The sequence below is a fragment of the Oculina patagonica genome, chromosome 8 (genome assembly GCF_052425735.1).
Source record: "Oculina patagonica isolate OP01 chromosome 8, crgOcupat, whole genome shotgun sequence".
Lineage (NCBI taxonomy): Eukaryota > Metazoa > Cnidaria > Anthozoa > Scleractinia > Oculinidae > Oculina > Oculina patagonica.
The window spans coordinates 16,239,468-16,257,523 of record NC_135765.1 but is presented as its reverse complement, the minus strand read 5'-3'; the positions used below and the strand labels follow the sequence as shown (position 1 = coordinate 16,257,523).

Here is an 18,056-nt window from a genome sequence, read left to right as displayed (position 1 = left end):
AAAAGGGCTTGAAAAATCTATATTATCTGTTTGAAGTTAAGTGTTTGTTCAAGTACGGTACCTTCAGTTGCATTGCTGCTACTTAGGATAATCTGGTCAAGCTATCTTAAAGTATGGGGGAACACCTGTAAGTCTACTCATTTGATTTCAATGACTGATTTCATTTTCCCTACCTTTATTTCCAGTCAAATCAAAGTTCAGAAAACTTTATACCTGTACGTATAATTATGTAAATGTGGCAATAAAATGACTTTCTGAGGGACTATTGTTTCTTTGTGGGCACCTGCATGGTGTCATTTGTGGCCCAAGTGCGAAGCCCAAGCGCCGCAAATGACACTACAAGAGATCAAATAAACATTGTATTATTTTCTCAATAAAAGTCATTATATTACCATTGTCTCACCACTACCCTCCAAGTTTTTTTTTTTTTTTCGGTAATGACCATTTGGCCCACTTGCTGCGCAAGTTTGGTTGCCAGTGAAAAATTTTAGTCGCTTAATTACGCTCATGCATTCAATCCTTCTTCTCGATTTTGGTCGCCAGGCTGGCGACTTCAGTTCCAATTTAGTCGCCATGTGGCAACTTAAATGGTCTTATGTGTAACTTGGAGGGTTGCACCAACCACAAACTTAATGTTTAACATTCTTGTTTCCACCATGTAAGACAACGGACGCCAACAAATAAACCACTGATGTACAACTTGTGCACGTTGACTAGTTTAAAACAGTTTCACTGATACTGTCTTTCTTTGTAGTCCTCAAAGCGTGGCTCTCTGACTTTGTGGGTGTCACTGAACCGGACTAAATTTCAGCCAGCTGAAATACCCACAGCCTCACCAACACAGGTTTGAAACTTTGGAACTTATTTTTACAATAATTTCCAGGGATGTACAGTCTGTAGCTAAGATTTGCAACAGGTGAAAGTTCCTTGATCAAAGGCAGAAAATATATTTTGGTGACCTTAAAAAGAAAGTTCTAACCAGACACCATCAATTCCACAGGTGGTTATTTTTTCAACCTTCCACCTATTTACAACCCTGTATTTCTTGTTGCAGCCAAACCAGGTCAAGTGCTCACTCTCAATCTGAACAAGAAAAGATGTTTGTTAAATCTTGTTATCATTTTAAACTTCAACTGTTCAGATAAAAAATTCGAAATGAGACTGCAGATCTGAAATAAACAATGTGCAGTTTAATGCAATTGGGACATAAGAACAATGTTGTCAGATCTTGCCTCATGAACCATGGGTCACCTGTTGAGTGAGAATTTTAGTGGAACTGTTTCCCTTTTTCACTTACTTACTAGCTTTTTTAAATCCCCTCAGAATAGCAAAAGTTTTCTCTGCTGTTTTGGTTAAGTTAACAAAACTAGCTATGCTGGTGCCCCAAAAGGCGTACCATTCCAAGATAGAAAACAAAGTTGTTTCCTTGTCAGAGCTTTCCTGCCGTCACATAATATCACTATACATTGTACCTTATTATAGGAATATAACGAAGCATTTTAACAACGCGAACAAAATTTATGTATAATATAAATTAACGCCAATTTTATAGTAAAAGTTCTGGTTAAATTCTTATTAATAGTAAAAAAGTTAACGTCAATAAAATTAACGCAAATTTTTAAAATTCGCGTTAATAACAAGTACTTATCCTTAATCTCCTGTAATAAGGTATGTTTTGTTGTAGGACTTCTTCATTGCGGATGCTTCAGAGAATCAGGTTTTTCTGGCAGTCACTCATGATCGGAGAACAACTCATCTCTACATCTCAGACACTTCTGGAACAAAGTACAGCTTGTCCCTGGAAAGGGTGTTATATTTCTCTCAGAATACCACAACTGCATGGCTGAGGTAGGCTGGAGCTTTTATTTTACACTGTATGATGTTAACTACTGATCAAGTGTATTTTCTCGAATATTAGCTGTGACCAATCATACCCCTTAAATAATTGCCCCCCTTTGGTGAAAATATTAATTATCTCCTTCAAATAATCAACAGTTACACCAACCCTCTCACCACCACCTCTTTCTTTTACCCGCTCCCTGTCAAGTGAAAAATTTGTACCTAAGAAGGGAATGGCTTGAGCTCAACTCTGAATCCAAATTGAGAATGCTTAGGGAGTCTGTGTTCAGTGTAATGATGTGATTATTTTTTGTTGTTGAAATAATTAAATATAACTTTCAGCAAGCAATATTTGAAGTACAAACCTTGATTAATTGTCCCACTTCAAAATACTCACCCCTTTCTGATGTAAAAATTTGGTTATAAACAAAGGAAATAGTTATGGTACTTACAATCTTGCAAAGTACAGCTTTATGTGCCTACTGGTGCGATGAGAAATGATGATGATGATGATGATGATGATGATGATGATGATGATGATGATGATGATGATGGTGACGATTCTCGCAAAGTACCTGCTCAAAATTGTCATAAAAGAAGGCTTTCAAAAATGTTTATTTGCTGGGAGTTAATAAGTGTTTATTTGGTTCTGAATCAGGCGCTACATAGATTTCTCATTTGTGGACCTTCACAAAGTGAGTGGATTGAGAGGGGTTTTTATTGCAAGTCAACTTACTCGTGGTCGGGTAGGACGCCGCCACATAATGACCAAGATAACATTTGATAAGGGTGGCTTGTGGCAGCCAGTGGCAGCTCCTAAACTGGATAATTATGGGAAAGCCTTGAACTGCAGTCTGGTGAGTTGGGAGTGATCCTTGTTACTGTCAAAGGGATTTGTCTATCAGAGATGGTGGAATGGCCCAATTTATATCACATGAATGGGGACCAAATGGATGATCCATCTAATGACTAATATCTCCAACTCACAATTTCAGTTCTTTGGTGAATGATGAAGCATTATTTGGCTGAACTTGATTCATCTAGTTATTCTTTAAGTGTTTTAGACAAATCAAAGGAATTAGGCAGATGATCCTTCCACAACAGTACACAGTCTAATTGGCTACTTTGAGGTCACATGACATCAATAAAACTGTTTCCTTGCAAAAGTCATTGCAACAACTATGATATCAGAGAGTAACAGTACAAACCTTGCTTTTTAAATAACATTAATTTTTTTCTTATGCTTAATTCCTCCTTAGGCCAAAAACTGTTCTCTGCATTTGTCACAAAAATTTGGACAATACTACCCACGCACCCGCTACTCTCCTATGAAGTCGTGGAGTTCAGCTCCTGGCATCATCATGGCAACAGGTAATTCAGTTGTTCATTTTGTGCATGTATGCAACATTAAAATACCAATCATGATTGATGTGTTATTCAGTTGCTCTGCTTCCTCCTCTTTCTCCTTTCCCCCTCCTATTCTCTCCTCTTTTCTGCCTTCTGTCTTCCTTATCCTTCCCTTAGCCTTCCCCTTCTCCCTCTCTTTCACCACCTCCCCTCCCTCCCTTTCCTTTGTTTCCTGTTTCACTCGCTCTTCATTCACCTCCCTCTCCTTCCCCCCTACACTTCCTCCCTAACTTCTTACCTACTCCCTCCTCCCTGCTCCTTCTCCCTCTCCTCCTCATCTTTCTCATGCAGTGTTTTTCATCTGCCCTCCTTCTCTCTTCACTATATCCTCCTTTCACCTTCTTCAATTCTTTCTTCCTTCCTTGCTTTTCCTTCTGTTTACTCTTGTTTTCTGTGTGTGCCTTCTCTCACTCCATTCTACCTCCTCCACCCCTATTTTCTCACCATCCTCCTTCCTCTCTTCTTTTTCTTACTTCCCTCTCTCCTCACTCTTCCTTTTGCATCTTCCTCCTCCTCCTCCTCTTGCTCCATCCCTCCCTGTTTCCCTTTTTCTTCCTGCTCTACTTCTTTTTTTCTGACTCCTCCTCCTCCTTCTCCTCCTCCTCCTCCTCCTCCTTCTCCTCCCCCTCTCCCCCTCCTCCTCCTTCTCCTCCTCCTCTTTCTTCTCCTCTGCCTCCTTCTACTTCTCTTCTCCTTACCCTACCCCACCATGTCCTCTTCCTCCTCCACCTTCCTAACTTCTCCCCCCCATCCATCTCCCTATCCTCATCTTTCTCTGCAATGTTTTCATCTCCCCTTTTCCCCCTCTTCACCATGACCTCTTCCTACTGCCTGTCTTCCATTCTTCCTTCCTTTCTTGCCTTTCCTTTTGTTTACTCCTGTTTCCTTTGGGTGCATACTCCCCCTCCATTCTCCTGTCTCCTATATTTCCTCCTCCTCCTCCCCTTTTCTCCTCCTAGGCCTTCTCCTTTCCTTCTTTCTTCTTTCCTCTCCAACTTTTAATGTATCTTCATTTTCCTTCTTTATTCGACTTCCTCTTTCTCCCTCTTGTTACTGGTCAACTTCTGTTCGACTTCTTACCACCTCCCCCTGTTCCTCTACCAGGTTCTTTTTCATTCTCTTCCTTTTCCTCTTCCTTCTCTCTGTTGTTCACCAAGGTAACATCGCTGTCCCCTGTGTTATTTCCTAGGTACATATGGCTCAAACTTGAGGTTGAATGCTGATATCTTCCTCTCATCAGATGCAGGAATGACCTGGCACATGGTAATTCATAACAGTGTATAAAAACTATTTTTATGTTAATCACAGTTATGCCAAACGTTATAATATAAATAATAGATAGCCTTTAAATGCAGATACCAAGATGCTGTGTTGGTACATTCACAGGTTACGTGATGGATATATAAATTATATTTTTTTTTCATTAAGCCACTGGCATAGCATCTTCTGTTTGTAAGGTCACAGGTCACCAAAAAATAATTAATCTTTTTTAACAAATTGCTTTTGGAAATATACCTGCTTGGAAAAATTCAGTCACATTTCATTTTTACTTCCCAATTATTTTTTTACACTCACCATGGCGACCAAAATAGTCACAACGTGGAAGGCTGAGCTGGGATGGGACCTGATGTGTCAAAACCAACCTCCAGAACGGTGTATCATGTGTGTAATGGATTAATTAACTTACTGTACTTCTACAGATTATGCAGCGTCCCTTCTGGTGGTACAACCTTGGTGATCATGGTGGCATGTTCATTGCTGTACCAAGAAGCTCTTTGACTGACTTGATTTAGTAAGTTCAAAATGACTTGAATGGATAATTGTGATGCAATGCACACATTTTTGGACATGGAGTATTAATCATTCTGCCCAAGGGATAAACATTGTACCTCGAGGAGGGGATGCAAGCCTGCAAATAACAGCCGGTCATTGGACAACTGTCCGGTAAATTTCGGGTTTTGACCGGTAAAAGCTTGGCGTGGTTGGACATTTTGACGGTGGAGTCAATAACAAAATTAATCTTTCAGTTTCAACTGCAGACCGTACCTATGATAACAAAATAAATTTCCTTTTTCTCTTATTTATTTCAATTATTTATGTTCAACCAGACTGGCTTCTTGTCCAGTCAAAACTTGTCCTGGCCTGACAAAATGACCTGCTCATAGACAAAAAGTATTTGTAGGCTTGGGATGGTGGGCATTGAGTGCAATTGGCATCTAGAGCATGGGCTCTGATTTGTGAGCTCCTTTACTTGAACATTTCTCTTTTGAGTAATTCACCTCTCAACCAAATATGCCTGACTTTTAAATTCTGTCCCCTACATATGACTGTATGTTGTCACAGATTATTCACATTCCAAATGGAGAGTTTAATGCTGGGATACATGGGTAACCCTCCAATGTACTTGCATTTTATCCAGGCCTACATGAAGGGCCTAGGAGGGGGGTGGGGGGGGGGGAATAAAAATACTTGAAATGGCTTTCTTCTATAGAAACAATCTGAGTAAGTTCCAGCAGTAGGGGACACTTAGCCCAAACACAGTGTACAACACAATATTTGATGGTAAAAGTTCCTTAATACATAGTAACTTTAATTTTGGCTCTCTTTGGACTTTCTTTCTTTTTTTTTTTTTTTTTCTCTTTGGACTTTCAGTTACAGCTGGAATGAAGGCGAGACATGGCTAACTTACAGGTTCTTAAACAACTCAAGGATGTATGTATATGGCCTTCTAACAGAGCCCGGTGAACAAAGTGCTGAATTTACAATTTATGGCTCTTATCAAGGAGGGCACAAGTGGGTTGTCGTGCAGATTAACCTGAGGAAGGCCCTAGGTAAGATTCACTCACCAACCTGCTTGCCCCGTCCATGCTTGCTCACTCACTCACTTAGTAAAAGTCAGTCAGACTAAAATATATGATTATTCTGTCTGTCTGTCTATCTGTCAAATAATCAGAAATATTTTGACTAGAAGGGATGCAAAATGAGTAAAAAGTCCAACAGATTTATCACCATAGTGTGTTTATCAAAGCAGAGTCTATTTTGTGTAGAGCTTTTGGTATAGTTACAAAGTGTATACATAGGGTGATTTCACAAAGTGTGAGCACATATGAGCACTTACATGAATTGTCCTGTTCATTGGTAATCTCAAAGTTAATAAGCTTGAGACTAGTGGACAGGGCTCAACCTCTTGCCAATTTGCACAGTCTCGGTGATATAATTTTTACTGCACCACTTTGATGACCAGTGCTAGACTTTGTTGCATTTTAGTAAACTTTTTCAATTTGAAATTAAGGTAATCCATGCAAGAAAGATGACTACAAGCCATGGATACCATCCGATGAACGAAACGGGACTTGCTTGTTGGGAAGGAAGTCTATTTATGAGAGACGAATTGCCCATGCACACTGCTACAATGGTTATGACTACGATCGTCCCATCTCACAGCAGAATTGTCCTTGCGATAGAGAGGACTTTGAATGGTACGGTCATTATATAGATTGTCATATCATACTTTTCCTGGTCAAGCATAAGGTGTTGACAAATTTTCCCTATTTAGTCTATTCCTATGCAAGCTGGCAAAGGTCTGTCTTAGAGCCTAACTAGGCAGTTTATTTACCAGGGCGTGCTTAACCCGTAGACACCTGTACCGGCATTGGCCATTGTTCCACTAGACTTTTGACCAAAAAAGGCACCATTTCTACTCAAAATCTGCCTGCTTGAGGATCGTGTTGGGTGATTGTGTTAATGTAGCCTGAAATAAATAATATTATGTAGGAAAGTTACATGTATGCATAGAAATTAAATTTCAGAGAAAAAAAGAAAAACCTCCTGCCAACCAATCCTTGCTGCTCCACGGTAAAAATGTCATCCAAAGGATGGTGCTTTCTCCAAAATTTTTTACTAGAAGGCCAACAAGTGCAGCAAAAAGACAAGAAAAGGAGAAAAAGGAAAACCAGAAAAAAAGAGAAAAGAATGAAAAGCCTTAAGTGGTAGAGCACTTTCTGACTCAAAAACTCCAAACTTTGACTTCTGTGCATGCCGGAGCAAAAAATAATGTCATAAAATGCAATTAATGCAATTGAAAAGAAAGGCATGCCTTCAGGTTGCAAGTGGTGTTTTGAGCAGGTTGGAGCATATTTAGCTCAAAACTGACCAAAAGACGCCAAAACGTGCAAAAAGTGTGATTTTTTTGTAAAATCTCCAGGTCTGGAGTCATGGATTAATCTGGTTTCTGTAGCATGAAGTAGTGAGTAGAAGTGCTATTTTATCATACTGGCTTTACAAGTTGCTGGTTTGCACTAAGTCTTATGCTCTTGAGTAGAAAAAGGCACTAAAATGGCTGGCAGTTGTCTTGCCCAAGAATGCAACACAATGACCTTGATCAAGCTTGAACAGAGAGCTGTTAAAATCTTTAATGCAGTTCATCAACCATTCCATCACCATCAGGCTAGTGTTCCTTATAAACCTATCTGACCGACTAATGCAGCTTGCTTAACATCTTGATTTATTAAGAAGCTTGAAGCTAACCTTGTTAAATAGAAATCATGCTAGTCAGTGGCAGGGAGGCACAGTGGCCTAGTGGTTAGTGTGCTGGACTCTGGATTGAGCATTGCAGGTCCAAGCCCTGCCAGAGTCATTGTTGTTGTGTTCTTGGGTGAGACATATCACTCTCACAGTGCCTTTCTTCACCCAGCATCCACTGTTGACTCAAGGTACATAATCTCTTTCCTTGGTTATGTACACCTGTAACTTGAATCTTTTTTAACAATTGGTGTTTTCCTTCTATTATTACAGTGATGTGGGTTACATTGAAAACGACAACAATAATGAGTGCAAGTGGGATACTTCCAGTGGCTTGACCCCTACAACTATACCTCCTGTGTGTCCTATAGGCACAACATATCGCCGCACAAAAGGGTATGTAGACTCACCAGTGACTCACTAGCGCATACTTGCGGGATGATTTCCCTCCATTGTTTTGATGACTGAGCTTGACTCCAGTCAAATGCTTCCTATGTATTTTACTCCTAATGAATAACACTTTCTGTGCCAATTCCAGTGATTTTAAAGATCATTTTGGTTTAGCTTACTGTGGAAATAATTTGAGTACAAAACTTCCCACATTGCCCAGTCATACAGTGAAAAATTCACAGAGTGCATATTATTTTCTGATAATATGTCAAATTTCTGTACAAAATATCCACCCAAAGTGCAGTATTCTTGCAACATAAAGGACTTCTTGTAATAGTAAATAAAATGTGACTTGCCAGCGCAAACTTACAGGATAATTTCCCTTTTTTTTTTGTTTACTGAGCTCGTCTCCACTGTAAAACTAAATACCTCCCATGCAAGGTGTGTTTAATGGAATCCTGTTGGCAACTACTTGGAGGAATTTGGACTAACGTTCTGCAAGAATCACATTTTTGTGAAGGACCATTTGCTGCTCTACAGCTGGCAGTGTCATACTAATCAGGTGGTTAATGTGGCTGACTTAACTGTTTGTTTTGTTGTTTCTACACAGTTATCGCAAGGTTGCTGGTGATACATGCCAGGGAGGCATGGAAGATCAGTTTGCTGCAGAAATGGCTTCTTGTCCAATAAATCGTAAGTGACCTCTCTTTACACTGTGTGGGAGTCATGGTGGCCAAATACTTAGCACATTAGACTCCACATCAAGTAGTCCAGCTTCGAGCCCTGGCTGGTGGCATTGTCTTATGTTCCCTAGCAAGACACTGAACTCTTTAAACAGTGCCTCTTAACACCCAGGTGTACATGTAAGTCCTGAGCACTCCATTCGTGGAGTGAAGTGTTTCTTAAAATAATTCATAGCAGCTAAGATATCATCTCTTTTAAGTGGATGAGATTGTCATTGTGTATAATTGCACTGACTGCTCTATATTTAAATTCTGTTCCTTCCTTTTCTGCAGCACTCCCTCAGTTCCTGCTGTATGCTGCTCGTAGATACATTCGGAGAATCACATTGGGTGATCACAGAGAGACTACCATTCCTCTTGGAAGTGGACTGCAGAATGCTATTGCATTAGACTTTGATTACTATCAAAACTGCATCTACTGGGCAGATATTACTCTGGATACGATCAAACGCTCATTCCTAAATGGATCTGGTAGGTCATAGGACACAGAGTTCCTGAGTTCAAAGTAAAGTTCTCAAGTATAAACTAGGTGTGATAATTAATTACTATGTGTTGTTCATTTCTGTTGACAGGAATAATTGAAACACTCCATAGTGGTATCCAGCAGGTGGAAGGGCTGGCATTAGATTGGCTTGGTGATAATATATATTGGGTGGATGCTGGTGGCAAGAAGATTGAAGTCTCTAGGGCAGATGGACGTTTCCGTAAAACTCTTCTCACAAGCAATCTTGACCGACCCAGGGCTCTCGTTCTTGATCCAAAACGTGGTTACATGTACTGGACTGACTGGGGAAGCAGTGCTCGAATAGAAAGAGCTTACATGTCTGGCGGAGGACGCACAGCAATTGTATCATCTAGTCTACAGTGGCCCAATGGGCTTGCCATTGATTTCCCTGCACAAAAGCTGTACTGGACTGATGCTGGTTTGGACAAATTAGAGAGGAGCAACTTGGATGGAAGTTATAGACAGGTATGCTGTTGGTAGTGTTTAGGCTATGTAATTTATAGAAAAAGGTATAGTGTTTTGGACAAGTGCTGGTATCACCTGCTGCAGCAAACCTAGCTATTGGCAAAACTGTGCATGCCACATCACTGCCAAGGAAAGAAGAATGCAGCATTAATCTATGAATAGACCCACTGGTGGCAAATAAATAGTAATGCCAAAAATTTATAGGTAAGTACAGTGCTTACTGATGTTTGAAGTACTGAAGGAGAGTGAATGCTCTTTTCTCTCTTTCAGACAATAAGCAGTTCAGGGCTGCCTCATCCATACTCAATATCTGTGTACCAAGACTCTATATACTGGGACGACTGGTCAACACAGTCCATCCAAAAGGCAAACAAACGGGACGCTGGGGCTCGTCAGACCATCAGGTCACATGTACGTGGGCTGATGGATCTCAAAGTTTTCCATCAAGATGCACAGACAGGTAAAAGCTAGGCTTCTCTTTGGTGTTATCACAACACCATTGTTGCATGATTTGTGAACACTTCTCTTAATTTTTCTGTAGCACCATTTTATCATCCCAGAGGATGATGAAATCCTCATGTGGCCTTAATGAGCTACTGAACGCTTAATTCTGTTTATGTGGTATTATTTTGCTAAACAAGAAATGAATTCTACAAAGTTAAAGCTGGGTTAACACATTTCTTATGGGTTTATCTCCAGGTAACAATTCCTGTTCTCGGCTGAAACTGTGCAGTCACATCTGCTTTGCTGTGCCAAACAGTTATGCTTGTGCTTGTCCTGATAACATGCGAACTGTGACATCTGTTTCTGGAATTGTGACCTGTGAGTGCCAGCCTGGGGAATACATGGATTCCAATGGAGAGTGCAAAACTCGAAGTGAGTACTAAACCATGATCTACTATAGTATCAGAACTTATGATTAAATCTAGACATTCTGTTGTAATAATGATATATTGACTGCACATCTTGATTGGACTTGTTGAGTCTGACTTGCAATGGGCACTTAACCCGGCATAATACCTGAAGCAAAAATTAATCATGGTTTTTTGACTGCTGAATTTAATGATGTGAAGACCTCATTTATATGGTGTTGCATCAATCGAGCTATGTTATAATTAGAAAACATTTACAAACAAACAACAACAACAGTCATAACAAAAAACACTTCAGCCAGTTTCACCAGGAGCAAACATGCTAACTTGCTTTACACAATGTAAATATTAGTTCACTTCTTTGCTTTAAGTTCTGTCTGGTTGATTATTGATATTTTCCACACTTCCATGCTTTGTCTAGCTGGAACATGTGGTCCAAATGAGTTCCGGTGTACCAACAGTCGATGCATCCCATCTCACTGGAAGTGTGATCATGACAATGACTGTGGAGACAATTCTGATGAACAGGGATGTGGTAGGTGGCATAATAATGATTAGTACATGTACACAATGTAACAGATTTTGGTATTGTTTTCCTGTTTGTTGCTTATCATAAACAACTCTATTAACCTCATCCTTATAGTCAATTGTGGTAGGTGTTGTAGCCTATTGGATTTTGGAGTAAGAGTCCAAGTTTAACCCCTGGTCCATGTCATTGTAGATTTTCTGTTCTTGGGAAAGACACTTTTGTTTCACAGTCCAACAGTTTTCTAGGGTAACCTAACAAAAATGCCTGGGGTAACCCATAATGAATTAATTTTTGGTATCCACCACTGCAGAGAGAGTAGCTGCAGTACTCCTAGTCACTTTGTGTTACAACATCAGCACCACTGAGCCATTCGGCTTTTTTTTTTATCTATAGACTGAACTGGAACAGACTAAATTATCATTCTTTATATGTACCTCAGTCCCCAGTTGTTGGTGGATAATGCTATCCACTGGATAAATCGCTATCCAGTGAATAAGTCTTAACCAAACATACCACGCTATCCCCCGGATAGTAATTTATCGGGTGGATGACGTTATCCACCATTTGAACAACTGGGGCCAGCTGTTCAGTAAATCTTAAAGTGCCTATGAAGTAAAAATTAATTTATGCTTTTTTGAAAGACTTTTACAAATAAAGAAGAATGGCGTTTACTGTTTTGAAACTGTATTGAAATCCAAAAGCGCCCATCAAACTCACAGAAAAATGAAACGACAACCAAAGAACAATAAAAAAGCAAAAAAAAAAGAAACAAAAAGACACACAAACCACAAAACCCGCACTCTAGCCCCCCACAGACAACAGAAGAGCCAAAACAGAAGCTAAGAAAGACACAAACGCTAAGCAGTCAGTCGTGAAAAGAGTCGTCAGAACAGTAAGACACAACAAGAACAGGGGTGGAAAACAACAAACTAGGTAGCCAAGCAACATGGTTACTAACGAGAAACGAGGAAGAAAAAGAAGTGTTTTGAAAGAGAATGGCGAAGCTGAAAGACAGGGACGTTTGGCTGAAGTAGTGAAGAGGCTAAGGCAGAAGACCGTACAGAGACAAGAAAAAAGAACACTCAGAAACAAACGAAAGTCAAGAGCACTAAACAAGGTGAAAAAGACATCGAACCCGAAGAAAAGAAGAAGAAAAAAGAAAACTAGTGGGAGCTGTAAGGAGCAGAGCAACAATCGTCAGCACAACCCTAACAACCACCCACCACGAGTGGCAGAGACGGAGGTCGCACCTCACCTCGTCTGCGACAAGCAACAAACAAGTCACAACCAACGACACAACACAACCCTAGAACAACAAAGACAAAAACGTGTACCAAACACAACCAACTGAACAACACACAACGCACCTAACAGACACCAAACGAGTACATCAAGTCCACAAACAGCAACCGACCCATGTCTAGTAACTCTCACCCACAGAACGCATCCACATAACACATCTCACCACAGACACAGACACAAACAACAACAACCCCCACCTCTCTCCCTTCCTCTCACACACACCCAAACAGGAAACCCACTCCTAACACACCGCAACACAACTGTACAGAGAAAACACCTCAACAACCTAACAACTACAACACAAGCACACACAACACGACAGACAGCACCCAATCTGTCTCGCAAAATGAGACCCACGCTTGTCACGTGCACCTACAGCCTCACACAGGGCGCTACAAGACGACATATCATATAGACACATTCTAAGACACTCCACCTACCTCTACCCAGCAACCACACAAGTTACATCTATATCATAACATCTACTCCTTGACGTCAACGTCCCCCCACCCCCCTCCCCGGGGTCCCCGCTCTCGCCCTCCTCCGGCCCGTCCTCCTCCCCCGCTCCCCCCCCCTCGCCGGCTGGTCTCCGCCCCTCCTGTCGCGGGCGCCGGCGGCGCGCGGCCTCGTCCCGCTCCACTCCTCCTCCGGGGCGGGCCGGGTCCACTGCCGGAGGAGAGCATGCATGGCCGTGTTGCTTCGGTGTTCAGTCTTAGTGCCATTTTGATCTTATTTTGTTCTCTTCGTCGTCTCTTTTCCTTTCAATTTCAATTTTCGTTTTGTTTTTCTCCATTTTTTCGCGTTGTTCGTTTTCCCACATTTTTCTTCGTTAACCTTGAGTCATTCTTGTGACCCTGAGAGGAGGCCGTGCCTTCCGAAATATTGGAATTTCTCAGTCCCAAACCTTCGGCCTTGCAATTTTTCTTTTTCTTTTTAGTTTAGCTGATTGATCCTCTACAGTGAGGGATCCGGTACTTCTATTTTGTCCGGTGGTCCTCATTCACGTTAGTTTCACTGTTTTGAAAGATCTTCTTTCGTTTAGGAGATATTCATGTTTTTGTGTTATGCCAATGAGGAAAGTGATGATGTCATAAATTGTTCCACTAAAAGATAGATCACAAAATCAAGGATATCTCTGAAAATATAAAGGTGATATTTCTGAAACTTGGCATCAGTAGTCACCTTCCTTAAAGGTGCAAGATGGCTCATACTATGATGTAACCATGGCAACACTCTTGGTTCCAGGCTCTTTCTGTCATAAACCAAATATCTCAATTTGCAACCCTTTAAAGTGGGACAGAGGGTCCAGCTTGGAACACATATAATGCCCTATTACCCTTAATCTCTACATTAGCTTGTTGGGAGTGGATCATCTTTGATTAAGCAAAATCTGGGGATATCAGTATTCATTAAAATAGGTATTTGCAGCAAAACTGTTACCATGGCAACGACACGACAGGTGTAATTTTGTGTCTTTTGTGGTGTACATTAATCGTGCTAAGTTTGAAGAACATAGCTCAAATATTCCAAGAGATATTCTTGATTCAGGCTTCATCTTTTTGTGGAACAATTAATGATGTCATCACTTTCCTTTAATCAATGTGTCTGTCTGTCCATTTGTCCAATTTTTGCTCTTTCCCTCTCTTCCCCTTCGTCCCTCCCTCCCTAATCCTCACTCTATGTTTGAATTATTTTAAGAAATATCACAACAGCATAATAGTTAGCTTAGGCACATGTATAAAATATTTATCATTTTAATTACAGTCTACTCCCGATAACTCGAACCCTCGCTAACTCGAACCTCGCGCTAACTCGAACCAAAATCGATTTCCCCTGGATTTCCGTCATACATTTACTGTAATTTTACCCTCGGTAACTCGAATCTCCCGCTAACTCGAACCAATTTCCGTTTCCCTTCAGGTCATTTTCTATATAGTTTTACCCTCGATAACTCGAACCAAGTCTGTCAATACGATACAAGTCAAAACAAACAGTGTACTGTAGTCCAAATCGTTGAATTTACTTTGAAATAAAAACGTACACGAGTCCGAGCCGTCCCCGAAACTCCCCTCTAAACACGAGCTGTGCCACGCCATTGACGTGAGCACTACAGACGTTAAGTTTGTTTGTGGAGGTTGATACCGATTCTTTCAAGTCCAACCTTAGAAAACTTTAAAGGGTTATCGTCAGGACGAATTAACTGACCATTTCTTGAGAAAGTAAACCGCATAAACTCTGCGGCAGTAGCCTTTAGCGTTGTATTCTTTGAAACCGGAAATGTTCGCAGCTGATTCGCTTTGTTTTACGTTACGTTACGTTCTGATATATACAGTACAGTGATTTAGAAATATTTTGTTCCGTTTTCTTTTGGCTTCTCTATATTCTAATTAAATTTGCTAAAATTAAATTGTACACTGGTCAACACTGTATGAATAGAAAATCAGCAAACACCGTTTTTTCCCTATTTCCGGTCTTTGTTTTCAACTCCCAATAACTCGTTCGAACTCCCGATAACTCGAACCATTTTCAATTTCCCTTGAAGGTTCGAGTTATCGGGAGTCGACTGTATGATGCATTTTATGCTCAAGGTTGGGGGGGGAGACAATAGATGATAGTTTAGTAAATCAATACCTTGCTGTCCTTTTCAGTCAACTTCATCTCAATGTTTTTTCCAGCTTACAGTACCTGCAGTCCAACACAGTTCAAATGTGATAATGGCCGCTGTATTTCTGGATTATGGAGGTGTGACCATGACGATGACTGTCATGACATGTCTGATGAGAAAAACTGCAGTAAGAATTAAACTCTGATTTTAATTTTTAACTCCGAAAAGAGTTGTATTTAGCAAAGTGAATTTCACTCAATTCCTGTTAACGAGGCATGCATTTAGCAAAGTGTTTAAGGCCTCTAGAGAATTATACCTGTTCTCTGATTAACTACAGTACATTACATTTCCAGTTAAATTACATATGAATATTAACATGCTTAAATACCAGCCAAAACATTGTATTAATGTCAGTTTTCTTGAAATTCACCAAAACTTAATTTTTTCCAATGTACCCATTACTATTTTGCCTAAATTAAAAAGGAAAGAATTCAATGAAATTAATTTGCAATGGATGAGAACTCTATCTCTTGGCCCTTCAGCCCGCTCTTGATTTGCAGCTAGATGACAATCAAACTTAGTGAAGTGAACTGAAGTGTGGAAAGTTTAACATCATTTGTTAAATGGCAAATCTTTATTTCTCAGTTTGTTGTTTTGGATTCTTGTTTCATAATAAATTCCCCGAGTTTAGTGGCTTATAGGCACTTCGATCTTCTTTTGTGTTACTACATGTACGATTTTATTAATGGAACCTTGCCTCATGTCCACTTTGTTAATGAAAGAATCTCATTATTACTGTAACCTTGTTTTGCCCCAACAGTACCTCATTCCATATTTTCTGACACATTTTAAATACCAGCCTATTTTATGAGCCCAGATTTTTGGTGGCCTATCGGTCCATCAGCGGGGTTGTATGGTAATTTTAAATGCAATAACCTTTTGTATCAGTGGTAATGTTTAATAATAAATGCAGAAGTTGTTGCTTGTTTTCAACCAATATCTTACAGATGTCCAACATGCAAAATGTGATATTTTACTGTCATTCTTTCTCCAGCTTATCCTACTTGTCGGTCAGATCAATTTACCTGTAATAACCATCGCTGTATACCACAACGATGGGTTTGTGATTTTGACGATGACTGTCGTGATGGCTCTGACGAGCAAGGATGCACCCCAGGTAGGAGCCCTGGTGACAAAAATACTTAAGAGAATCTTGACACTGTTACAGTTTAATTTACTTGTAAATAAAAAATTGTTTACAATGGTTGAATTTTTGTTACATATATTACAAAAACAAATACAACATTGAAAGTCCCCTGTACGGATTTGTATGAAATGAGTGTCCACTGCGAACCAGTGACATTTCCAAAGTTTGCAACATTACTCCTGTATGAAACTCCATACATCACACTTTCTGTGAAGTAATTTTTATCCCGTATATTGTGCTGCCATCATCATTGTTGAGAGCTAACTGTAAACAGGCTAACCAGAGTGTTATTAGGGCTTGCTGACTGAAGGGCTATTCAGGCTAACTGAAGTGGAAGTTTGCAAGTTGTCAGACAGTCTTAATTCTATCATCCAAGTTTTACTGTACCATGACAAATCTGATGATGAAACTCACCCAGATGTGTTAATTTATTCTTTGTGTAGCACCAACCACAGCAGCCCCGCCAGCCAACTGCTCATCCTCTCAGTTTGCTTGTCACAATGGTCGGTGCATTCCAAGTAACTGGTACTGTGATGGGGACCAGGACTGCGGTGATGGATCTGATGAACCACGCAATTGTAGCTGTACGTTGAGAGCAGAAAGATGCTTTGTCACTCTTAATTTTTTAAGGAATTCTGTTACAATCTGGTGTTAAAAAAAGAGTGAAACTTCAAAAGGTTGACTGTGCTGTTTAGAATCAAGGCAGGGTTGAAATGGACTGAAAATCAGAATGTGATTTCAAGTCAACATTAAGGATGAAAGTTACAAATTACACTCTAAACCATTTCCTACCATCCAGCATGCTAGGAAATGAGCTAGGCAGCTATGAATTGGGAAGACTTGGTTACTTGAAAATGTTCACACAATAACAAGCAGGAAGGAAACAAAAAAAACAAACAGAAAGAATGAATGAGTGAGGCCAAAATTAAGACTATGACATTATTTGAAGATTTGTTGTTCTCATGGAGATGTCATTTTCATCTATTATTTAAACAGACCAATAGTCTCTACTCTATTTGACAAGTGGAAAATGAGACTGATTCATGTAATGATTATGATAATGATAGTTCTGGTTTTCTGAAGTAGATTAGTACTGTGGTCTTTATGTTTTATAATCTAAATCAGAATTTTTCCCAGCACTTTTGTAATCCTATCAAGTTGTGTTTTCTTCTGAAATGACCAGACAGTTGGTATTTTAACATCATTGATTGTGTTTTACTTTATAGTTTCATCTGCTATTTATTTTCAGCAAAAAGAACATGCTCCCCATCACAGTTCACTTGCAATGATGGACGCTGTATCCCCGCCTCATGGCACTGTGATGGTGACAATGACTGTGGTGATTCCTCTGATGAACAGAACTGCCATTGTAAGTTTTATAAATGTACCACATTCTTCCATTTCCAGGAGCTATTTTTATCATCAATAGGCTTCAAAGGAGTAGTTGAGACAGTTGCTTCAATATCTCAATTATTTCACTCAAATCAGGTGTAGACTGAAAACTGCCCCCCCCCCCCCCTCCTCCCCCTTTCCAATGTCGTACACAAATGAACTACCGTATTTACTGGAATAAGCGGCGCGGCGCTTATTCGAGGGCGACGCTTATTTGAGGGCGGCGCGTATTTAAAATTAGCCATGTTCAACGGCGGGGACTGGGTCCTCGATTGATTG

The 18,056-nt window shown here is 40.1% G+C and overlaps 1 protein-coding gene across 2 annotated transcripts in view; it reads left to right on the top strand.

The window, feature by feature from the left end:
- The window catches only part of LOC144663916 (sortilin-related receptor-like), a 58,068-nt gene that overhangs the window by 11,063 nt on the left and 28,949 nt on the right, over positions 1-18,056 (top strand). For both annotated transcript variants that reach the window (XR_013572700.1, XM_078525004.1), the window contains exons 7-25: positions 755-844; positions 1,685-1,848; positions 2,498-2,696; positions 3,099-3,210; positions 4,436-4,509; positions 4,947-5,038; positions 5,899-6,077; positions 6,539-6,725; positions 8,041-8,163; positions 8,768-8,850; positions 9,174-9,371; positions 9,473-9,870; positions 10,141-10,330; positions 10,570-10,746; positions 11,164-11,277; positions 15,249-15,365; positions 16,233-16,355; positions 16,829-16,969; positions 17,635-17,754. Coding sequence is in view for 1 of the 2 variants with exons in the window: in XM_078525004.1 (XP_078381130.1) it covers positions 755-844; positions 1,685-1,848; positions 2,498-2,696; positions 3,099-3,210; positions 4,436-4,509; positions 4,947-5,038; positions 5,899-6,077; positions 6,539-6,725; positions 8,041-8,163; positions 8,768-8,850; positions 9,174-9,371; positions 9,473-9,870; positions 10,141-10,330; positions 10,570-10,746; positions 11,164-11,277; positions 15,249-15,365; positions 16,233-16,355; positions 16,829-16,969; positions 17,635-17,754 (2,881 nt within the window). In the remaining variant the exon portion in view is untranslated. The remainder of the gene's footprint in view (positions 1-754; positions 845-1,684; positions 1,849-2,497; positions 2,697-3,098; positions 3,211-4,435; positions 4,510-4,946; positions 5,039-5,898; positions 6,078-6,538; positions 6,726-8,040; positions 8,164-8,767; positions 8,851-9,173; positions 9,372-9,472; positions 9,871-10,140; positions 10,331-10,569; positions 10,747-11,163; positions 11,278-15,248; positions 15,366-16,232; positions 16,356-16,828; positions 16,970-17,634; positions 17,755-18,056) is intronic.